The sequence below is a fragment of the Physeter macrocephalus genome, chromosome 18 (genome assembly GCF_002837175.3).
Source record: "Physeter macrocephalus isolate SW-GA chromosome 18, ASM283717v5, whole genome shotgun sequence".
Taxonomy (NCBI): Eukaryota; Metazoa; Chordata; class Mammalia; order Artiodactyla; family Physeteridae; genus Physeter; species Physeter macrocephalus.
In genome coordinates, this window is record NC_041231.1 from 56,029,553 (window position 1) to 56,054,943 (window position 25,391).

The following is a 25,391-nucleotide window of genomic DNA, read 5'->3' on the forward strand; positions in this document are numbered from 1 at the left end:
GGCAGGTTTTTTATTTATACAATAGGATCTTATTGAGGTTTTAATTGTATTTCCTAATAACTAATGAAATTAAGCATGTTTCATGTTTATCGGCCATTTGGATATCCTCTTTTGTAAAGTACCTGTTTAAGAATCTTAAGAGTCTTCTTTTTTTTTCCCCCCTCAGAAAAATAGGGAGATATTTGACTTTTTCTTACTAACTGATTCTTTATGTATTCAGAATACTAGTCCTTGTCAGATATGTATTGCAAATATCTTCTCTCATTCTGTGGTTTGGCCTTTTCACTCTCTTATTGCTATCTTTTGATGAATAGAAATTGATTTTAATGTTCCATTTGCCAGCTTTTCTTTATGGTTATTGATTTTTTTTTTACCTGTTTTGAAGAAGTCTTTGCTTGCCCTCCAGGTCATGAAGATAGTCTAAGTTTTTTTTTTCTAGCAGCTTTATTGTTTTACTTTTCTACAATTCATCTAGGATTGATTTCTGTGCATGGTATGAAATAGGGGATAAAGGTGTTTTGTTTTTTTTTTAAGTGTGGTGTTCAGTTAATTCATTACCACTCTGGTGGGGGGTATATCATTCTTCTGAACTGCAGTGTCACCTGGGTCATAATTTGTCCATTTATGCATGCATCTGTTTCTGGACTTTTTGTTCTTTTCCATTTGCCAGTTTCTCTATCCTGTACCAGTACTACAGTCTCAATTTCTGTAGTTAAAAAAAAAAAAAAAGCCTTTATCTGGCAGCCTAAGCCCTCCCCTATTGTTTTTCCTTAAGATTGTTTTTGCTATTCTTGACCCTTTGCATTTCCATATAAACTTTAGAATCAAGTGGTCAGTTGCCACACCAAAGAAGTGGCCTTCTGATTGAGATTGAATTTATGGATCAATTTGGGGATAATTATCATATTTACAGTATCTTCCAAGCTATGCACAGGAATATACTTCCATTTATATAGGCCTTCAGTCTCTCCTCGAAGTGTTTGTAGTTTTCAGTGTATCATCTTGCACCTTCTTTTGGTAGATTTTTTTCCAGCTAATTTTTTTAGGCTATTTTATTTTTTATTTATTTTTTTGGCCATGCGGTATGGCTTTCGGGATCTTGGTTCCCTGACCAGGGATTAAACTCGGGCTCTCAGCAGTGAAAGCTCAGGGTTCTAACCACTGGACCGCCAGGGAACTCCCTTTTTGATGCTGTTTTAAATGGCATCCTTTTAAAATGTTATTTTCTTTGTTGCTGGTATGTAAAAATACACTTTTTTCATATTGATCTCATCCAGCAACCTTACTCAGATTCATTTGTTAATGTTCATCCGTAGTTTATTTTACATGTGTCCTGTCTACAGTCCTCTGCTCTCCCAGCTGAGCTATTGAAAGGTGCACCATCTGTAATTTATTTTATATTTTTCTACATATAATTATGTCATCTGCTAATAACGAGTTTTAGTCTTTTCTAATGTTATCTTGCTTTGTGACGCCTATGCTCCAGTATAGGAGTCTATAGAACTGATGAGAGGAAGCATCTTTATCTTGTTCCCCATCTCAGAATGAAAGCTTTAAATATTTCACTATTGAGTATATTTGCTGCATGCTTTTTGTAGATACTCTATCAGAAAGAAAGTTCTCTTCTTTCCTAGTTACTTTATATCGTAAGTTTTATCATGAATGGGTGTTGAATTTTATAAAATGTTTTTTTATTTATTGAGATAATTTTTCTGTTAATGGTATCAGTTACATTACCTTTTAGAAATATTAAGCCAACTTTGTATCCCTGAAATAAATTTAACTTGATCTTGATGTATTAGTTTTATTATATTGCTGGATTTGGTTTGCCAATATTTTATTAGGATTTTACGTCATGCTCCTGAGAAAAATTGGCCTGTAATTTTCATGGTTTTGTCAGTGTTTGATATCAGGATTATGTTGACATCATAAATCAAGTTGGAAAGTATTCCCTCTTTGTAGTCTTTGTAAAGAGTTTGTGGGACTTCCCTGGTGGTCCAGCGGCTAAGACTCTGCTCTCCTAATGCACGGGTTCGATCCCTGGTCACGGAACTAGATCCCACATGCCGCAGCTAACACCCGGCTCAGCCAAATAAATAAACAGACAAACAAACAGTTTGTGTAAGATTGGTGTAATACTTTTTAGTTTTGCTTCTTTAAAACTATCAGATATCAATTTATAAGGCCTGTTGTGGAACTTAACAATAGCCCAAATGGTAATATCTATTACAGTTCTCATATGTGGGCTTTCGTTTTAGAGAAAGTACTTGCTTTTTAAACTGGTAAAATGCCAGAATACGGGAATTCCTCTTTCATGTAGCACCTTATTAATGTCTTTATCAAAAAGTGGTTCCCCATGCTGAAATAGGATTGTAGACAATGATATCAGGGAATTCTCACTATATGTGTAAGAGTTATCCTGTGATCATGATCACTTCAGAGAATTATAGGAAAAATTGTAGTCCATACATACAATAAAAAATACATGAAGTAATTAATGTGAAGAGGTATATGAAATTCAAGGATTTTTAAAAGGTATTTCTCAATCAGATAATTAAAGAATATATGGATAGAGTTATACTTTGAGAAATAATCATAAAATGATGCTTCCAATTTCTCAAAATATGACTATATATATAGAGAGAGGGGGAGGGAGAGTAATATATACAGACACACACGTTTGGGGCAGAGTAGTACCTTGATCTCATTGTATCACCAAAATCTTTTTAGAATTAGTTGGTGACAATTCTTTTCTGTCTTATGTTGGGTTAAGATTTTTTTCTAAAATTCAAATATGGGTGATTCTTAAAACTTTTGGTCACAAGACTCCTTCCCCCACCCCCTGCGCGAGGCTTTGGAGGGGTCTTGGTTCCCCAACCAGGGATTGAACCTGGGGCCTCAGCAGTGAAAGTGCTGAGTCCTAACCACCAGGGAATTCCCAAGACTCCTTTATATTTGTACTTATTAAGAACCCCAAAGAATTATTGTTAATGTGGTCACTTATCTGTATTTGCCATATAATAAATAAAAGCTGAAAATTTTAAAATATTCATTTATAAATAACAATAGTAATTCCATTACATGTTAAAGTAACTTTTTATAGAAAACAACTTTACAAAACTAAAAGTATGTAGAAGGGTACTGTTGTTTTACATTTTTACAAGCTCTGATGCCTGGCTTAATGGAAGACAACTGGGGTCTCTCATCTGCTGTATTCCATGTGATCTGATGTGCTGTTTGAATTCCAGGAAGAAAATCCAGCCTCACAAATACATAGGTGGAAAAAGTAGGAGTATTTTAATAGCTTTTCTAGATAATTGTGAATTTTCTTTTCTGATACTAAAGCTAGACAAGTGTTAGTTTTTTAAAGGTTAATTGCAGTGTGGAATCCATTGATCTTTCTTGCCCTTTGAGTGGATTTTTACCCCTATGTGATTTTGTAACATTCACTGGATTTAGAAAATATCAGTTCACTGAACTACAGGGTTCTTCCAAATATTGACATGTCCCATTATAAAATGTCTCCCCAAATCACATATTTTTAGTTATTATCAGATCTCATTAGAAAAGATTAAGTGGTGGGAAACTGTCAGGCTGAGTGATGGATACAAATTTTCCAAGATTCTGATTTTTTGAAAGTTCAAATTTTATCAATGTAACAGATAGTGTCAGTTTTACTCCTTGTACTGACAGGCTCACTTCGTTCGTTTCTGAGAAAATGTCTGCCAGATACATCTGAAAAACTAGTTGGGCTGTAAGTAGTTCTTTCAAGTAAGTCTGGTGGAAGAAGTGGCCAGTTCAGCTTACCGCTCAATAGCACAAAAACACTTCTGTAAGCAGCAGAAGTGGTACACGTGGCCTTCCATTTCCTCACACAGAATTTTAGAAGAACTGGTACTAAATGGTTGCAACTTAGTGAAATTAATTTTTACTTCATCAAGGGAATTCTTAATGAACTTGTCTTTATATTTTCCCACAGAGTGGTAGAGTGGTGAAGAATACGATGACTACAAGTTCAGTTTGGTGCCACTGCCTTGCCTTGTGCTAGAGTGCTAGCAGTTTTACTCCACCTGTGGTGCAAACAAGTGTTCACACAGTGAAAAAGGCAGATGACCTCTTAGTAGTAGTATGAGAATAGTTTTGACTTTATGGAATCCCAGCAAAGTTCTCAAGACTTCTAGGGGTCCTCTGAGCACACTCAGAACTGCCATTATAACCCAGTAGCCAAATCAGTCATTTGATTTTGTCCTGTGTTGCCTTAGAATTTAAAACAGGCTTTGGTTCAGAAATTTTGGTTGACGTCCTGTAGGATGTGACTCTTCTGAACATTTTCTATTAAAGTGTGTTCTGTCTTTAATGCTACAACTTTGCCTATAGTTACCTGGGTTAGTCTTCTATTATTCTGTGTTTTGTGTGTGTGCACTCTGGTCTTTTTAAGTTCTACTCAGATGGGAAATACTATTAAAATGATAGGTGATAACCAAATCTTTTTTTTTAATTAAAAAAAATTTTTATACAATTTTTAAAGGTTACTTTCCATTAACAGTGATTACAAAATGTTGGCTCTATTCCCCATGTTGTACAATATATCCTTGAGCTTATCTTACACCCAGAAGTTTGTGCCTCCCACTCCCCAACCCCTGTAACCATTAGTTCTCTGTATCTATGAGTCTGCCTCTTTTTTTTTTTTTTTTTTTTGGGCCCAGCTGCACCGCGGCATGTGGGATCTTCCCGGACCGGGGCACGAACCCGTGTCCCCTGCATTGGCAGGCGGACTCTCAACCACTGCGCCACCAGGGAAGCCCCTGCCTCTTTTTTTGTTATATTCACTAGTTTGTTGTATTTTTTAGATTCCACATATAAATGATATCTATCTGAACCTGGAGCAGCAACCTGCACCTTGTGTTCCTGTCTCCCTGTGTCTGTGTGCTGCCCTGGTCCACTCTCCTTGAATTCCCCCTGGTTAATCCCCTTAGTATTTGTCTTTCTCTGTCTGACTTATTTTACTTAGCATAATGCCCTCCAAGTCAATCCATGTTGCTGCAAAGAGCAAAATTTCGTTCTTTTTAATGGCTGAGTAGTAGTCCATTGTATATATGTACCACATCTTCTTTATCCATTCATCTGTTGATGGATTCTTAGGTTGCTTCCATATCTGGCAATTGTAAATAATGCTGCTATGAACATTTGGGTGCATGTATCTTTCCGAATTAGTGTTTTTATTTTTTTCGGGTATGCACCCAGGAGTGGAATTGCTGGGGATGGCCACATCTTTTGCTGTACTCCCAAAGCTTTTGCTGCTCTTTAACTGCAGTAGATGCTTAATATTTCGAGAGCATTAACTTTCAAGTAAAGTAGTCTTAGTCCAACCCTACCTTGCAAGATATGAGCGTCTTAGCCACCACCTCCTCCTTAAATGGGCTTTGTAAAGCCACGAGCATCTTCATATGCAAGAACTGCAGTGCCAGGACGCTGTGGAAGACCGTGGAAAGAAGCAGAAGAGCTGGATTACTCCATTTATTAATCCCTTGACTCTGTAAGTCATTTATTCTGTAGCTGTAGTTCCATCATCTGTGTAGTGTCAAGGACAACCTGCTTAGGTGTAGAGTTACAAATGTGGTAAATGAGATTGAGGCTGTGGGGTCCTTTCTAAACTGAATCGTTGCACAGATTAAATTTTCATAGCCACCGGGGAAGGAGTTTTAATTTACATAAATTCCTTAAATACTAGTCCCATGGTTATTCAAGTATGTTTAGCTATCTGCTCTAAATATATAGTGTAATTAGACCACTTCTGAAACACCTACTGCCTTGTTTGCTTGTTTCTATAAGAAAATAGTTATATATATACACACATATATATTTATACATGTGTATATATTTATACATATATGTATAAAATGGGATTATACCAACTGATAGCTATTTGTAAAGATAAAATTAGATCCATACCTGACATCAGTCACAGGAATCAACTCCAAATGTATCAGACCTAAATATAAAATATGAAACCATAGAATTACTAAACGAAGAGATAAAATTATTTTGTATCTGAGTGGGGAAAGGCTTTCTAACTTTAACTCAATCTACATGCAATGAAAGAAAAATTTTATATTCACCTACCTGAAAATAATTGGGGAAAAAAAGCATGATGGCAAAAAGCACCATAAGCAGAGCCAAAAGGCAAGCAAAAAGTTTGAGAGATAGTAGTTATATCACAGATAAAGAGCTGATAATACCTAATATTTGAAGAACTCTTAAAATAGAGGTGGGGGAACTAAAATCCTTATAGAATATAAATAAATAGGCAAAGAACATGGACAAGTAAAACATTAAAATAGCCCTGAACATATGTAAGTATGTTCGGTTTTCCTCAGGGAGAAATGCAAATTAAAATTACACCAAAATATTATTTCTCTCCATCTGAACGAAGAAAATTCAAAGCTTGATAACTACACTTTGTGGGAGATGTGGAGATGTTGGAGAAACAGGTGTGTTCACTATTTCTAGGAGTGCAAAACAGTATAACCTCTCGCAAGGGCAATTTGCAGTATTTAACACAACTACACAAGCTTAATACTTACCTAGGAATTTACCCCAAAGATACATCTGACAATACAAAAATAATATTCACACAGTTATTCATTGTGACATTATTTGTAATTGCAAAATATTGGAAACAGTCTAAATGCCTATTCATAAGAAATAGGGTGAATAAATTGAGGTATGGCCACTCAATGTAATTATTAAAAAAAAAAACAAACCAAAAAACGAAGCTGATTTCAATGAACTGACATGCAGCAACTTCAGGACAGTATATGTCTCTTTCCACTAAAGAAACACAGGGAAGATAACCAAAAGCGAACAAAATGTTACCTGCAGAGGGTGATTGAGCAAAATGAGACACAACAGATAGACTGAACACCTAAGTGTACCTTTTTGTATGTTTTTACTTCTGGAACTTTTGTTAATGCTTCACATTTTCAAAAACTAATAATCAATGATGAGGGGAAAACAGATTGTTTTCTGGAATCTTTAATGATGCTCAGTGTGAGGCACCCTGTGTTAAGAGTAGCCTTGTAATGACAGAGACACCCTGTAATCTAAATCCCAAACTGGACCCCACCCTCTTTTCCCAAAGCAGTCAAAAGATTCCACCTTGCTCCATCACATCTCCCACCCAAGCAATCAGACTGTCCTGAACTAAAATACCCAACTGATATTGAGGAAGGAGGCTAAGTTATCTAGAGTCTTTTCCCCCCAAATACCTCTGAGGAATTAACTCTGCGCACAGGAGTGCAGAAAGCCTAGAACGAAAGGCATCACTAGCATTCCTTTGCCATCGCAGCCCTCTGCTGGTATACATAAAATGTGGAGATTGACAAAGTTATTTGCTTATTCTCTAATCTTGTTGATAAACTATCATCCCTAGGAGATTTCTGATCCAAACTTTTCTTTGCTTACCTGGCACAGCACAGCACCAAACACTGAAGTGTTTGGAAACGTTGACGAGGAAAACTTGAGACCTTTTTCTTTGCCTCTATGACTCTACTTCTGTGTTCTCCTGCTCTCTAAACATGCCTTTATTTCTGTGACTCCTGTTCACCTTCTCTCCCACTCCTGCCAAAGTTCTAGCCTAAATCCTTCTTCTCTCTGTAGGTTCTTCCCTTGAATTTTTTTTCTTTTTTTTTTTTTTTTTCTGGCCGCACAGCTTTGGGGGATATCAGTTCCCTGACCAGGGATTGAACCCAGGCCTTGGCAGTGAGAGCCCGGAATCCTAACCACTAGGCCACTAGGGAACTCCCTTTCCTTGAACATTTGTACAGTTCTGTCAGTTTGATGAGTTTCCCAAATGTTTTATCTCCTCCAGATTCATATTTGAAACTAGGTACTAAGAACTCCACTTGAACTTACTTCTGGCACGGAAACCTTGGTGTGTCCTCGTCTGAGTTCTTCACCTTGGCTTTGTTTAGACAAGAGATCCAAAACCTGAAAATAAGGCCAAAGGATTAACAAGTGCCCTTTCAATGCCATATATCAGACTAGAGCAGTGCTTTTCAAAAGGTGGTCCTGGACTAGCAGCATCAGCAGCACGTTGGAACTTGATATAAATACAAACTCCCAAGTTCCACTCAAGATCTCCTGAGTCTTGGGCTTCCCTGGTGGCGCAGTGGTTGAGAATCCGCCTGCCGATGCAGGGGGCACGGGTTCGTGCCCCGGTCCGGGAAGATCCCACATGCCGCGGAGCGGCTGGGCCCGTGAGCCGTGGCCGCTGAGCCTGCGCGTCCGGAGCCTGCGCTCCGCAACGGGAGAGGCCACAACAGTGAGAGGCCCTTGTACCGCCAAAAAAAAAAAAAAAAGATCTCCTGAGTCAAAAACTGTCGGGGTGGAGCCCTAGAAATCTGTGATTCAACAGGCATTCCTGGTGATTCTGCTGAGAATCTGAGGTAAGAACTACTGAAGTAGAGTGGGATTGTCAGACTGTGGCTTGTGGGCCAATCCGGCCCAGTGCCTGTTTTTATAAAGTTTTATGGGGATATGGTTGCAATATAGCATTTATTTATGTATCATTTATGGCTGCTTTCACTCTACAACAACAGAATTGAGCGCTTACGACAGAGGCTGCATTGCCCTCATGGCCTAAGACATTTACCATCTGGCCCTTTACAGAAAAATGTTTACAAACCCCTAAACTACAGCACTGCCCACACCCTCTGAAGGGTCATCAGTGGTCTAGGGAAAGATAATTTTACTTACTACTTATTATTGAATTGGGCCCAGAGTCTATAATGTTAGATGTTAATTATAGAAGATATATAAGCTACAAATAATTTTTGTCTTTACTTTTATTTATTTATTTTAATTTTAAAGATTGAAGTATGGTTGATTTACATTGTGTTAGTTTCAGGTATACAGCAACTTGATCAGTGAGATGTGTATCAATTTTTTTCAGATTCTTTTCCCCATATAGGTTATTACAGAGAGTTGAGTTCCCTGTGCTATCCAGTAGGCCCTTGTTGATTATCTATTTCAGTGGTCCCCAACCTTTTTGGCACCAGGGACCAGTTTCGTGGAAGACAATTTTTCCACTGACCTCCCCCCTGCCATCAGTGACCCACGGGGCGGGCGCGGGGGTATGGTTCAGGCGGTAATGTGAGTGATGGAGAGCGGCAGATGAAGCTTCACTCTTTCGCCCGCCACTCACCTCCTGCTGTGCGGCCCAGTTCCTAACAGGCCAGGACCAGCACGGGTCCGTAGCCCGGGGGTTGGGGACCCCTGATCTATTTTATATATATTAGTGTGTCTATGTTAATCCCAATTGCTAATTTATCTCTCCACCCCTGCCTTTCTTCTTTGGCAACCATAAGTTTGTTTTCTATGTCTGTGAGTCTCTTTCTGTTTTGTAAATTAGTTCATTTGTATCAGTTTTTAGATTCCACCTATAAGTGATACCATGATATTTGTCTTTCTCTGTCTGACTTACTTCCCTTAGTATGATAATCTCTAGGTCCATTTGTGTTGCTGCAAATGGCATTATTTAATTCCTTTTTATGGCTGAGTAATATTCCATTGTGTATATGTACCACATCTTCTTTATCCATTCATCTGTCGATGGACATTGTGGTTGCTTCCATGTCTTGGCTATTGTAACTAGTGCTGCAGTGAACATTGGGGTGCATGTGTCTTTTCGAATTATGGTTTCTCCTGATATATGCCCAGGAGTGGGATTACTGGATCATATGGTAGCTCTATTTTCAGTTTTTTAAGGAACCTCCATAGGGTTCTCCATAGTGACCATTACCAATTTACATTCCCACCAAACGGTATAGGAGGGTTCCCTTTTCTCCACGCCCTCTCCTGCACTTATCGTTTGTAGACTTTTTGATGGTTGGCCATTCTGACTGGTGCGAGGTGATACCTCGTTGTATTTTTGATTTGTGTTTCTCTAATTAGCGATGTTGAGCATCTTTTTGTGTGGTTTTCTCTTTTTAAACAGTGTGAGTAAAATTTACCTCTTGAAATTGGCTTCTTGAAAGTTTGCCCTGTTTTGAATTATTTTTTTTCTTTTTAAAAAGTATTTATTTATTTATTTATTTATTTGGCTGTGCCAGGTCCTAGTTGCGGCACGTGGGATCTTTGTTGCCGGTGCGGGATCTTTAGTTGCAGTATGTGGGATTTTTTTTTTTTAGTTTCAGGATGCAGAATCTTTTAGTTACGGCATGCGAACTCTTAGTTGTGGCATGTGGGGTCTAGTTCACTGACCAGGGCCCGAACTCGGGTCCCCTGCATTGGGAGCTTGGAGTCTTAGCCACTGGACCACAAGGGATGTCCCTTGAATTGTTTCTTGATGACCTACCCCAGGACATTTCTTGAGGGCATGTGTCATATACAGCCGCTCAGGCCTAGTGAAGATGGAAGTGCCCGTTAAGTCGAGGTTTTAAAGTTGTTGTTATGGGAAATAGCCACAAGGTGGCAGGATTTCTTCATGCCCCCGTCTGGTTACTCAGGCAACCAGAGCCTTAGGGAAAGTGGTGTTCCTGGGTTGTCAGAGTGGAATGTGCCAGAACAAAGGCCCAAGGACTTGTGTCTCATTACTTCTTCCCCTTTACTTTTCACCTTTCCCCAGACAAACCCCAACCCCTAGAAAACCGCTACGCTGAGGGTGCTTTCGTCTGGAGGTGGGGCGATTCTAAGGAAGGAGGCTGGAGGTGGGAACTCCACCACCAGGAGACATGGAGACCAGGTGACTTTTCAAAACTCTTCCAGCCCAGAGGGTCCACCCTTCTTTGCGTGCAGTGGGCTTGGTTGAGCTGTAAGAGGGCCCGCCTGAATCTGGAGATTGTGGTCCCATCCAGAGGGGACCAGGCACTAGAGGGCCAAGGGGGGCTCATTTGATGGCACATCCTCTCTAACTCCCTGAATCCCAGGGTAGTCCAGCCTTGTGACCCAAGCCTACTCAGGCTCCAGGGATGGGACACCAGCTTGCGTCACCAAGGCCTGAGGGGAATATAGTAGGCGTTTCTGATTTTTCTTTTTAATTTAAATTTAATTTTTATTTTATATTGGGGTATTGTTGATTCACAGTGTTGTGTAAGTCTCAAGTCTCAGCGACTTGATTCAGTTATACATAGACATATATCTATTCTTTTACGGATTCTTTTCCCATATAGGTTATTACAGAGTGTTGAGTAGAGTTCCCTGTGTTATCCAGTAGGCCCCTGTTGATTATTTTATATATATTAGTGTGTCTATGTTAATCCCAATCTCCTAATTTATCCCTCCCCCGCACCTTTCCCCTTTGGCAACCGTAAGCTTGTTTTCTAAGTCTGTGAGTCTGTTTCTGTTTTATAAATTAGTTCATTTGTATCAATTTTTAGATTCTACCTATAAATGATATGATGTTTGTCTTTGTCTGACTTACTTTGCTCTTTTCTGATAGAAGTGAAAATGATTTCTCTGCTAGAGTTAATCACAAAGGCAATAATTTGTGATTATTACAAATTAGCCATTTAGCTAATGGCTAAACATTAGCCAGTTTCGCATCTAACCTAGTAATCTTATTCCAGCTTTTTTTCATATGTAGACACACTCACAGACACATACACACATACCACGATCTTTCATATAATTCTCTGAACCATTTTTGCATTCTTTTGATTGCTAGTAAGTTAAATAAGTCTTTGAAGCATGCTGACATACTTGGAGGACCGTCATGTTTTTCACTTTTTGAAGTTTATACTTTGATCCTGACAAGAGTTAATTCCTCCCATGTTCCTTGTCTCTGTCTGTCAGTCTGTGTTACATGGCTTGAAAGTTTAGCACCTGTTCCAATTCCTCCCTTTTTCTTCAAACAAATCAATCGCCAAATCACACTGGTTCCTCCCACAGGGTCTTTTCAAGCCATCCCTTCTGCTCTCTTTCCATGACCACTGTCTGAATTTGAGCCTCTCTTTCCTACTTCCAGAACTTCTACAACAGCCCCTACCTGGCTCTTTGTAACCAGCCCAGTCTACACAAGGCTGCTAGAAAAATATCCTCAAGCAAGAGCTCTAGTCATTTCACTTCCCTACTTCGGTGGTTCCTCATTGTTCAACAGTAAAGGAAAGCCCTAGTTCGGTAGCCTGATTTCTAAGGCCCTCCAAAATCTGACCCTCAGTTTAACCTCCTTGACAACCCTTTGTCCTTCCTCCCTCTGTTCTCTGTGCAGTCTCTTTGCTTTCCACCCCGTTGCCCCTCTGCCTGCAGTACCCTCTGTCCTCTTTCTGCATGTCCAAAGCTCAGTTTTTTTTTGTTTTTTTTTTTGTTTTTTTTTTTTTTTGCGGTACGCGGGACTCTCACTGTCGCGGCCTCTCCCGTTGCGGAGCACAGGCTCCGGACGCGCAGGCTCAGCGCAGCTACTCCGTGGCATGTGGGATCCTCCCGGACCGGGGCACGAACCTGTGTCCCCTGCATCGGCAGGCGGACTCAACCACTGCGCCACCAGGGAAGCCTCAAAACTCAGTAAGTATACTTTAACCCCCAGCTTGAAGCTTTACCACGCTGATCCTTTTAGCTGAAAGTCATTTCCCTCTACTCTCAATTCCCAAAACATTTACTTTGTATCTCTCTTATGGCACATACACTTTGTTTTGTGAGGTGGTCTGTTATGTATGTTTCTTGTTTCTGTGGCCTCTTTGTAGGACAGTGTCTGTGGTCCAAATTTGTATCCACATTACTGCCTAACTGTGCTAACATAGATAAGAGACCCATGAAGTTTTTTCAGTAGGAGCTGCTGGAAACTTAAAATTTCAACTGAAAAGGTAGCACCAAATTATTTTTTTAATTTTGAAAATCTCCTCAAATTATATTTTCCCACACTATCTCTTTTTGTGAATGTTTTCTTTCCTTCATTTAAAAAATATTAACTGTATTAAAGGAGAAAACTGAATACTCTCCAAAACTGAAATGAATCTTCTTTTCTTTTATTTAGTGTATCTTTTCTCCATAAATAAGATTTCTCATTTCAATATAGCAAGTCCCAGCATTTAACTATTCAGTTATTTATTCATTAGTGAAGCGCAAGTTTTCTGTGTGGCTGCCCCCATCCAAAGGACTTCCTAGTACAGTCATCCTGTGGTGTCCGGGGCGGGGGCGGGTAACTGGTTCCAGGACCCTCCCTGGATACCAAGATCCTCAGATGCTCTAGTCCTTTATATAAAAACATGTATTTGTATATAACATATGCACATCCTCCCATACATTTTATTTATTTATTTATTTAATTTATTTTATTTTTTGCGGTACGCGGGCCTCTCACTGTTGTGGCCTCTCCCGTTGCGGAGCACAGGCTCCGGACGCGCAGGCCCAGCGGCCATGGCTCACGGGCCCAACCGCTCCGCGGCATGTGGGATCTTCCCGGAGCGGGGCACGAACCCATGTACCCTGCATTGGCAGGCGGACTCTCAACCACTGCGCCACCAGGGAAGCTCCTCCCATACATTTTAAATCATCTCTAGATTACTTATAATACCTAATACAATGTAAATGCTATGTAAGTAGTTGCTGACATACAGCAAATTCAAGTTTTGCTTTATGGAACTTTCTGGAATTAAAAAAAAGTATTTTCTATCTGTGGTTGGTTGAGTCTACAGATGCAGAACCCATGGATACAGAGGGCCAACTATACAAGTGTTTGTTCATGAAGACCTAAAATCTTCAGTTGGTCTTTTAATTTATTAAGAAACAATAAGCAATGCACATTTTTTTAAACTGGCAGGGATATTAGTGTCTAAATGCTAGGCACCCCCAAATCAATCAGAGCAAAGGAGGTTATGGCATGTCTGCTGTCTCCTACCTAATAGCTTTCATTCGCATCGTGTTATGAAACAGTGTTCCTCCACATGTGGATGGATTTCTCACTGGTAGTATCTGGAGAGCTTCTTACAAAATTATATTCCCAAGACCCACCCAAATCCAGACACTTTGGGGCTGGATCTCCAAGGAGCTTTATTTTTAACTTCCCAGATGATTCTTTGGCACCCTGAAGTTTGTGAATCACAGGCTACATTCTATCCTCTTCTAAGTTCAAAGAGAAGCAGAGAACCTTTTTAGACTTGCCCAAGTGCGCCATAAACAAACCAAGAGCATTGAGAGTCGTCCATTTTTTCTCCTCTCTCTAAGTGTCCTTCTTCTTTGTAACTTTCCCTTAATATTTTATTTTGAAAATACCCAAACACAGAAGTTGAAATAATTATGCAGTAGACACCCATGTACTACACCACTAACATGTTATCACAGTTGCTTTATCACAAATCTCTCCTTTCATCCATCTCTCTATTCATTAACTCATCTTTTTTTTTTTTCATGAATTTCAAAGTAAATTTCAGACACAGGTAGTGTCTAATTTGGGATGATGGTGACTTGAAGAATAACAAGGCAGTGAATTCTTGTAGCCCTTGTGAAAGCACAGTGGCTTTATTGGCCAGGATTGGTGGCTGCTTGACCTCAGCAAGAGGTTAAGAATGTGTTTAATCAAAGACAGAAGGATAGTTTGGGCTGACTGTAGATTATCTCCCCACCCCCCACCCTCACCCCCTCCAGCAGGGTAGTATCTATTTGTCTCTATTTATTTGAATGGGAGCTTTTGTTTTGTTACTGGGAGAAGAAAGGGAGGTTTGGGGCTGTGGAGAACAGAAGATAAATGTGGAAGCAGAGGGCAGCAGTAACGCCTCCCTTTAGCACGGTTTCAAGGCCCTAATGGAGAGATGGGTTACAGGCTGAGGTTGCTGGCTTAGTGGTTAGCAGCAAGGCCATGAGTGAGACTGCCTAGGCCTACATTCTACTTGTCCCTGGGTGTTTGACCTTGGATGTGATACTCAGCCTCTTGGTCGTGTTTCTGAACCGAACTTGGGTCCTCTTGCCCAGCATGCAGCAAAGCCAGTTTACTGACACTGGGTTGTAGTAAAGGAAAGTACTGCATTTATTAGAGGGCCCAGCAAGGAGAATGGACAGCTGATGCTCAAAAGACCCAAGCTCCTCTATGATTTTCAGGAGAGGGTCTTAAAGGCAACATTTGGGGTGAGAGTTGCAGAGGGCATGACTTTCTTCTGATTGGTTGGTGTCGAGGTAACAGGGTGGTGTTTCAGGAATATTAATCACCACCCTTCTCGTTCCAACCAGTCTGGGGTCTGTGTGCTTGTGGTCAGCATGTAGTCACTATCCTCCACTAGCATGGGGGTCTTAGTTCCTGCAGAACAACTCAAAGATCTGTGGTCAGATTATGTGTATATATCCCCTGAGGAAGAACTAGGACTCTGTTTAATCCCTGAGCTATCATTTCTTGACTGCTTTTCTTTTGTTTCTGTATTCCTCACTTCCATAATTAGTAATTGCTTGAATCTGCTCTTGGGAACTCAGGGAAGGCCTAGGAGACTAAAGCCTTTTTTAAAAAACAAGAACTGGGGGACATGGAGGGGCTTTTGTACCCGGGAGGACTGGGTTCCAGCCTCAGTTTTCTCATCTGTAAAATGAAAGTAATGACAGTACCTACATTATATTGTTGTGGAGAAAATATGTGTGCCTAGCATGTAACTTAATCAACTTCAGTTGCTAAAATATAATTACCTTCCTTGATGAGTATCTTTAAGTTCACACAAAGTTAACATATAGGGCTGTAGCAGCTGGTGAACAAAAAAGAGACAAGTAAATGAAACAATTTTGCTAATTAAGCCTAGAAGGAATTCAGAGAGAAGTAGGAGGGAGAAATCCTGCAAGTCCTTCAAGAAAACCCATAGCACTTAAAATGAAATACAATTTTTTCCCTTGCTCTGCAAGGCCCCTACATTATCTGGCCTCTGCCTACATCTCCAACTTCACCGCCTCTCTTTCTCCCTTATTTAACCTAGCCACACTAGCCGTTTCATAACGAGCCGAGCTCATTGGATCCTCAGGACATTTGCACCTGCTGTTCCCTTTCCTTGAATCTCTCCGCAGATCTTTACAAGAAGTTAGGAAAGAGGTAAGGCCTCGCGGCAGGGGGCGGGGCTCTGGAGGAGGCGGGGCAGGGGCGGAGTCGGCCGGAAGTGGGGCGGAGGCCCAGGAAGTGAAGGCCTTGGAAGAGGAGTCGGTGAAGTCGGCGACGCCAGTTGGTGCCTTGCGTTCCCGGGCCGTGGGCGATGGAGAACGGAGCGGTCTACAGGTCCACCACCGAGGCGCACCCAGGCCCCGCCAGAGGCGCCCGGAGCGGCCTCGTCGCCTACTTCACCCTGCGCCGGCTCAAGAGGACCCGGCTAATCATCAAACTCCTTCAGCTGGTGAGTCCGCGGCCGGGGCGGGCGAGAGGAGACAGTCGAGCGGCTCTCAACTGGCAGTTAAGAAGCGGCCGTTTCCACATCTCCAGTTCCTTCGCTCTCCGCCTGGGGAGGGGCCGTTCCCCTCGGGGCTCCCCCTTCCCGCTGGCGCCCCCTCATGCCGGGTCCCTCCCCTGGTGGGTCCCCGACGGCGACCTAGGACCACCGAGCGTGTTTGGCGGGCGCAGGAAATGCGTCAGAGACCTAAGTCAGCCGCTTAGACGTTCTCTCCTCCTCTGTAGGACTTCGGCTCTTCTCCCAGCTGTAACTCTGCATTATCTCCCAAAGTGCCTGTATTTAGGCTATGAAACGCTTTTTATCTTTCTCTGGTTCTTGCGGGTTTCCTGGTGCGACCCAAGGGGGCAGTTTAATTTGTTGGACAAAGTCTTCCGATACTATGCAAGGCATAGAGATGTGTGTGTCCAATAAATTGTCTCCCAAAAGTTTTACGTTAACTGGAAAAGAATTACTTCTGAATGAGCAATTTGTGTGTATCAAATACTAAGTCAAAAGGACAGCTTTTTGTGTGTGTTGTGTGCAGGTAGCAGAGCGAGGGCATTCTTTTTCAGTGTCGCTGAGTTTCAGTTTACTTTGGGCATTGGTTAAGGACTTTAAACCTACTACTGAAAATATCAAAACATCTTTGAGATTTAAATTTTAATTCAGATTACACACATATTAAGCTCCTATGTTCTGTTTTAACCAATGATGGGTAACATTTTCTGCAAGAGGAAAACTTAGACTGTTTAGAGTGTTTATGGGTTGGGTTGGTTTTTTGAACCAACCAAGTGAAAATATAGCCAGTTAGTTTCCTTGGAAAAATCTTAAGTTCTTAGAAATCAGGCAACCAGAACTTATATTCTTAGAACTCAGATGACCTACTTTTATTGGATAGAAAAATAGTAGTCAGAAAACAAACAGTACTTTTTAGCCACCAAAATGATCACTTCTGAGAAAAATTGGGGAGTCACTTGGAAGCAAGTGACACTGTGGCCTGTGGAACCCAAGGGTCTGGCTCTATCTCCTTTTAATTCCATACTGGCAATCTTTCTGTTCTTACCAAGTGTCATCAGCTCCCTCCTGCCATTGTTCCTTTGCATGGGCGGTTCCTTCTGCTCTTCCTCTTGTTAGTTCTCACTTGACTTTTATTTTTTTATTTTTCCCCAGATAAGAGTTTTTATTATTCTGTCTCTTTTGCAGGCAGTGGTCAGAGAGATGTATGCAGAAGTCTTTGGGTGGAGTTGCCAGGAAAGGTCTTTAAAGAGGCCTACTCATCTAGGAGACACAACCTTTTGCCCTTCCCTCCTCTTCTTCCTGCCTGCCTAAAACATATGATGGCTGGAGCTCCAGCAGCTATCTTGAACCATGAGGACCCCCCCCCCCCTTAAAGATAGCCAATACGTGCTAAGGATGATGAAGTGAAGTGAAAAAAGGAACCTGGGTGTCTAACAACTTTGTCTCACTTGACTTTTAGATATCAGCTATGTTTCTCTGCCTTAGAGCTAAAATGTTTCTACATAAATAGTAGAACTCTTTAGACCAGAAAAGGGTTAATATTCATCTGAAGCACTCTTGCTGCTCAAAAGACGTCATCAATTCTGGTCTGTTGCCCATTAAATCTGTTTTTAGTTGCCTTTATTTTTCCTTTCTAATCAGAACTGGCAAATCTAAAGTAAAATTCCCCATTACCTTGTTTATAGTTTAGTAAACTGTAGTTCCATATCTTCAGAGTAGAATACAGCCAGAAGTTTGGATAGACTTTTTACTTGGATGTAGAGAGGAGAGGAAGATGAGTTTGCCTTTCGAGGGTTGTTAGACTATTCCTGCTTGTTCTCCATCATCCATAGGGTAAAGAGCGAGAGAATAAAAACTGCCACTGCACAGCTTGCGGGATCTTAGTTTCCTGACTCGGGATCAAACCCGTGCCCTCCGCAGTGAAAGCTTGGAGTCCTAACCACTGGACCGCCAGGAATTCCCTCTGTTTATGGGGAACTTGTAATGTTACAAGAACATTTTCTTTAATATAGATTTTAAAAAATATTTCATTATTGCCTTTCATTTTGATGGTTTTCTTTTTGTTCCTGCTTTGTTTTAATGTCTTACCTCTTCACAACAGTATATTATAGGAGTTACCCAGAAAGTCCCAAGGAAGTTATATATGGAATAAATGAAAACTGTCATCCAGCCAGGGGCAACAGGCAAAGTCCTCTTTGCCTTAACTCAAACTCTGCCTTTAAGTTGTTTCACTTTAGATAACTTATTTTTTAATTAAATAGAATTGGAAAGCTCCAAGAAGGAAACAACCGTAGTGGAGAAACCCATAATCAAAAGAGGAGGTACTTTAATAAGAGACCTGCAAGTCCTATGACATTTTATTCAAAATATAGCGCATTTCTGTGTTTGGGTACATTATTCTAGACCCATAAATCTTATCAGATTCTCAAAGACCCTAAAAGGGAAATGAATCTTATTCTAAAACTTAAAAAACACTGTGTACTTAGGAAATTCTTAGAGTCCTAGAAGTTGCATTGGATTTCCTCTAAGGTTCTTTCCACTCTTAAGATTTTTAGAAATCTCTGAGGCTCTGTGGGATATGCTTGCTGGTACAGAGCTGAACACCAAAGGGTAGGTAGAGAACGGAGCCTGCAAACAGAAGGGGAGGTTAGAGAGAAAAGAGAATAACCAGCTCTTGAGTTAACATACTCTGGGAGTTACATGGCTCTGTCTGCGATTCAGATGTGACCTTAATTTTTTCAAGGGCTTGTCCATCCACCCTTCCAGAGCTGAAGAAGAAATAGAGACTCAGCTGAGAATTTACCATAAGGAGTCATTGCAGGTCTGAATTTATGCAGTCACTTTATTGGTTTATTCTACCCTTAGACTGGTCCTTATGCCCATATTTTATTTTGTGACGTTTTTGTTGTTATCGTTATTTTTGAGGGAGTTTGTTTTTGTTTTAAGGGGAGAACTGACCTTTGGCAACCTAATTCCTTGCTAGTAAACTGGTGCAGTGATCTAAGTATGTGTGATATTCTTTCTGCCACAAGCCGACATTGTGTGTTTATGGTACCAATTGAATGTCCTGAAGGCTGTGTAGTACTATGATTATAATGACTTCTTTTTTTTTTTGGCTGTGTTGGGTCTTCATTGCTGAGTGCGGGCTTTCTCTAGTTGCGGCAAGTGGGGGCTTCTCATTGCAGTGGCTTCTCTTGTTGTGGAGCACGGGCTCTAGGCACGCGGGCTTCAGTGGTTGGGGCATGCTGGCTTAGTAGTTGCGGCAGGAGGGCCTTAGAGTGCACGGTCTTCAGTAGTTGTGGAACGTGGGCTCAGTAGCTGTGGCTCGCGGGCTCTAGAGCGTAGGCTAAGTAGTTGCAGTGCACGGGCTTAGTTGCTTCGCAGCATGTGGGGTCTTCCTGGACCAGGGATTGAACCCGTGTCCCCTGCATTGGCAGGCGGATTCTTAACCACTGCGCCACCAGGAAAGTCCCCATAATGGATCTTCAGGCAAGCAGTTTGATTTAGAATTCACCAGTCATTTAAATTTATTAAATTATAAATATTGTTACTCTGTAAGTGCCAAGAAACAGATAACTTAGAAACAGTTTGTATTATGTTGGTGCTCTTTTCATGATTTAAATGTGAAAACTGTTAGGTACTAAATTGAATGCTCTGTTTTTACCTTGAAGAAGATCTGTAATGTCAGCAAATTATATCTTCGAACCTTTGGGAGAATAAATGTTTGCCGAAGGCAAGGGAGGCTTACTTGATTTCAGGTTTACTGATTTGTTTACTTGAACCTTATGTATCACTACAAGGTTTTTAATAGCAAATTCAGAAATTCACAGACTAATATAATTGTGTAGATGGAGCCTTATAATCAATAGCAAACGTTTAAAAGTTCTTCTTTTTTTTTTTTTGTGGTACGCGGGCCTCTCACTGTTGTGGCCTCTCCCGTTGCGGAGCACAGGCTCCGGACGCACAGGCTCAGTGGCCATGGCTCACGGGCCCAGCCGCTCCGCAGCATGTGGAATCCTCCCGGACCGGGGCACGAACCCGTGTCCCCTGCATCGGCAGGCAGATTCTCAACCACTGCGCCACCAGGAAAGGCCAAAAAGTTCTTTTTATGAGAAATTTTTTGGTGGTAGACTGCTAAATGATGGAGAATTAGTATGTAGTATGATGACTGTTAATTTTAGGGAAGACTGAAGTTTCAGAAAAGGTAGTGAAACTGAAATGGAGACACAGGGTAGTCATTATCTGAATGTTTAAGTCACTAGAAGTGTAAGACCATCTTTAGTCACTAAGACTTCCCAAATGTGTTGACCCTAGCACGTTGGTTTTAATGTATGATTCAACAGCAAAAGGGGAAATGCACAAAACTATGGTTGTAACTTCAAAAACCTAACTTACAGGGAAAACATACATAGTCGTAAAATGAACTTAATAAACAGTGCTTTATGGGGGGAAACAAGTACAGAGTGGGAGTTAGGAGACCCAGATTCTTGTCTGTGCCTGGCTAACTTGGGATTTAGTCTGTCAGAGATTAAGTCCATCAACTGTAAGCATGAGGCTGGGAGACTGTGCTCTCCAAGGGCTCTCCCAACTCTAACAGCTTGATAATTCCGTTAATTATGTTTGGGTAAAATTTCATGTCATTAGAAGGAGCCGCATTGGGTGTACGTACTGTTGTTAGGTGCTTAGCCTAATAGTCAGTAAGCAATCTTTAGTACATGCCTTCATGCCATTGAGAGCAAAACTGTTTACCAGAGAGTAATCAGTGAGCCTCTAAATTTATGGGTTGCATTCACCATTATTTCCTGACGCAATTCAGTGACTTTATCTCTTTTCCAATCTTTAACCACTTTGGTATTTAATGCTGGTGACCACACATTTCTCAAAATTCTTCCCTTAACTTTCACATCATTTTTCTTTTTTAATACAAAAAAGTGTCTGCTTACAAATATATACATAAATATATACGATTACTTACATATATATGATTAATAAAATAAGCCACACTTCAGCCCTCACACCACTCACACACTCTGGAGCATCATTGTCAGATTTACAATTTAGAGGAGTGTGTTTACTTCCTTTCTTTTTTTTGGCCGCACCGTGCAGCCCCCTACATTGGAAACGTGGAGTCCCAACCATTGGACCACCAGGGAAGTCCTTGCTTTAAAAAAATTTTTAATTAATTTGTTTGTTTATTTATTTATGGCTGCATTGGGTCTTTGTTGCTGTGTGCAGACTTTCTCTAGTTGTGGCGAGCGGGGGCTACTCTTCGTTGTGGTGCGTGGGCTTCTCATTGTGGAGCATGGGCTCTAGGTGCGCAGGCTTCAGTAGTTGTGGCTCGCGGGCTCTAGATTGCAGGCTCAGTAGTTGTGGCACACGGGCTTCGTTGCTCCGTGGCATGTGGGATCTTCCCGGACCCCAGGGATCGAATCCATGTTCCCTGCATTGGCAGGTGGATTCTTAACCACTGCACCACCAGGGAAGTCCCGGAAGTCCTTGCTTTTCAAGGAGTTTAGGAAAGAAGTGTTAAACTTCCTGTGACTTGCTTGTCTGGTGCAAGTTGCCCTATTCCCTCCTCCACTTGAACTGTTGATGTTCCTTCAGGCCTCACCCGGACCTCTGCTCCTCCTGTCTGCTAACCAACTAAACCAGACAGGCAGTGCCTGCATCTAGAAGTCCATACTCCCTGGCACGATCATCACTGTCACTCAACTCCTTAACCATTTTCCTCATCACTTCCCATCCAGTTAGGTTGGTTACCTTATTATCCCTTTTGGGCTACTGTGCAAATCCTTGCTGGCATGAATCTGTTCCTTTTGTGCTGCACCTGGAATGCCCTCTGCCTATCCTGATCCTGTGTGTCTCTTGGCCCTGATTTGAGTCTTGCTTTTCCATTCATCTTTCTCCAGCTATTATTAGTGCAGGTGGATCTGAACATTTTCCTGAGATTTCCTGAATTTATGTATAACAAATGCTCAATTATGAGATATAAAATTATTATTTTCTTATTTTTTCTTATATGTTGATCTAGTTGCTCTCTTATTACGTGTTCCTATATATATATTACAATGTTGGATACATGATACTCAATGCACTGTATTTTTTTAACTTTTTTTTTCAGCATCTTTATTAGAATATAATTTTTTTTAAATTTTTATTTATTTATTTATTTTTGGCTGCGTTGGGTCTTTTTTTTTTTAACATCTTTATTGGAGCATAATTGCTTCACAATGGTGTGTTAGTTTCTGCTTTACAACAAAGTGGATCAGTTATACATATACACGTTCTCACATCTCTTCCCTCCTGCGTCTCTCTCCCTCCCACCCTCCCTATCCCACCCCTCTAAATGGTAACAAAGCACCGAGCTGATCTCCCTGTGCTATGTGGCTGCTTCCCACTAGCTATCTATTTTACATTTGGTAGTATATATAAGTCCACGCCACTCTCTCACTTCGTCCCACATTACCCTTCCCCCTCCCTGTGTCCTCAAGTCCATTCTCTATGTCTGCGTCTTTGTTCCTGTCCTGCCCCTAGGTTCTTCAGAAACATTTTTGGTTTTTTTTAGATTCCACATATATGTGTTAGCATACGGTATTTGTTTTTCTCTTTCTGACTGACTTCACTCTGTATGACAGACTCTAGGTCCATCCACCTCACTACAAATAACTCAATCCTTTGTCAGTTGCTTCATTTGCAAGTATTTTCTCCCATTCTGAGGGTTGTCTTTTCGTCTTGTTTATGGTTCTCTTTGCTGTGCAAAAGGTTTTAAGTTTCATTAGGTCCCATTTGTTTATTTTTGTTTTTATTTCCATATTTCTAGGAATTGGGTCAAAAAGGATCTTGCTGTGATTTATGTCAAGGGGTGTTCTTTCTATGTTTTCCTCTAGGAGATTTATAGTTTCCAGTCTTACATTTAGGTCTTTAATCCATTTTGAGTTTATTTTTGGGTATGGTGTTAGGGAGTGTTCTAATTTCATTCGTTTACATGTAGCTGTCCAGTGTCCCCAGCACCACTTACTGAAGAGGCTGTCTTTTCTCCATTGTATAGTCTTGCCTCCTTTATCAAAAATAAGGTGACCATATGTGCGTGGGTTTATCTCTGGGCTTTCTATCCTGTTCCATTGATCTGTATTTCTGTTTTTGTGTCAGTACCATACTGTCTTCATTACTGTAGCCTTGTAGTATAGTCTGAAGGCAGGGAGCCTGATTCCTCTACCTCCATATTTCTTTCTCAAGATTGCTTTGGCTACTCAGGGTTTTTTGTGTTTCCATACAAATTGTGAAATTTTCTGTTCTACTTCTGTGAAAAATGCCATTGGTAGTTTGATAGGGATTCCACTGAATCCGTAGATTGCTTGGGGTAGTATAGTCATTTTCACAATGTTGATTCCTCCAATCCAAGAACATGGTATATTTCTCCATCTGTTTTATCATCTTTAATTTCTTTCATCAGTGTCTTATAGTTGTCTGCATACAGGTCTTTTGTCTCCTTAGGTAGGTTTATTCCTAGGTATTTTATTCTTTTTGTTGCAATGGTAAAAAGGAGTGTTTCCTTAATTTCTCTTTCTGATCTTTCATTCTTAGTGTATAGGAATACAAGAGATTTCGGTGCATTAACTTTGTATCCTGCAACTTTACCAAATTCATTGATTAGCTCTAGTAGTTTTCTGGTAGCATCTTTTGGTGTCTCTATGTGTAGTATCATGTCATCTGCAAATAGTGACAGCTTTATTTCTCTTCTGATTTGGATTCCTTTTATTTCTTTTTCTTCTCTGGCTGCTGTGGCTAAAGCTTCCAAAACTATGTTGAGTAATAGTGGTGAGAGTGGGCAACCTTGTCTTCTTCCGGATCTTAGTGGAAATGGTTTCAGTTGTTCACCATTCAGAACGATGTTGGCTGTAGTTTTGTCATATATGGCCTTTATTATGTTGAGGTAAGTTCCCTCTATGTCTACTTTCTGGAGGGTTTTTATCATAAATGGGGTTTGAATATTGTCGAAAGCTTTTCCTGCATCTGTTGAGATTATCATATAGTGTTTCTTCTTCAGTTTCTTAATATGGTTTATCGCATTGATTTGCGTATATTGAAGAATCATTGCATTCCTGGGATAAACCCCATTTGATCATGGTCTATGATCCTTTTAATGTGCTGTTGGATTCTGTTTCCTAGTATTTAGCTGAGGATTTTTGCCTCTGTTTTCATCAGTGATGTTGGCCTGTAGTTTTCCTTTTTTTTTTTTTTTGCGGGGCGGGGGCTGCATTGGGTCTTTGTGCTGCATGTGGGCTTTCTCTAGTTATGGCGAGCAGGGGCTACTCTTCGTTGTAGTACGCAGGCTTCTCAGTGTGGTGGCTTCTCTTATTGCAGAGCACGGGCTCTAGGTGTGTGGGCTTCAGTAGTTGTAGCATGGGGGCTCAGTAGTTGTGGCTCGTGGGCTCAGTAGTTGTGGCTCATGGGCTCAGTAGTTGTGGCTTACGGGCTCTAGAGCACAGGCTCAGTAGTTGTGGCGCACGGGCTTAGCTGCTCCGTGGCATGTGGGATCTTCCCAGACCAGGGCTCAAACCCGTGTCAGCTGCATTGGCAGGCGGATTCTTAACCACTGCGCCACCAGGGAAGTCCCTGGCCTGTGGTTTTCTTTGTGACGTCTTTATCTGGTTTTGGTGTCAGGGTGATGATGGCCTCATAGAATGAGTTTGGGAGTGTTCCTCCCTCTGCTATCTTTTGGAAGAGTTTGAGAAGGATAGGTGTTAGCTCTTCTCTAAATGTTTGATAGAATTTGCCTGTGAAGCCATCTGGTCCTGGGCTTTTGTTTGTTGGACAATTTTTAATCACAGTTTCAATTTCAGTGCTTGTGAGTGGTCTGTTTATATGTTCTGTGTCTTCCTGGTTCAGTCTGGGAAAGTTGTGCTTTTCTTAGAATTTGTCCATTTCTTCCAGGTTGTCGGTTTTATTGGCATATAGTTGCTTGTAGTAATCTCTCATGATCCTTTGTATTTCTGCAGTGTCAGTTGTTGCTTCTCCTTTTTCATTTCTAATTCTGTTGATTTGAGT

General features: G+C 40.9%; 1 protein-coding gene across 1 annotated transcript in view; it reads left to right on the top strand.

Annotated features, from left to right (window-relative positions):
- The first annotated feature begins 16,073 nt into the window (after window positions 1-16,073).
- Window positions 16,074-25,391, top strand: part of CMTM6 (CKLF like MARVEL transmembrane domain containing 6) — a 59,321-nt gene continuing 50,003 nt past the window's right edge. Inside the window, exon 1 of the mRNA XM_007125248.4 lies at window positions 16,074-16,292. Coding sequence (XP_007125310.1) covers window positions 16,155-16,292 — 138 coding nt within the window. The 5' untranslated portion in view covers window positions 16,074-16,154. The remainder of the gene's footprint in view (window positions 16,293-25,391) is intronic.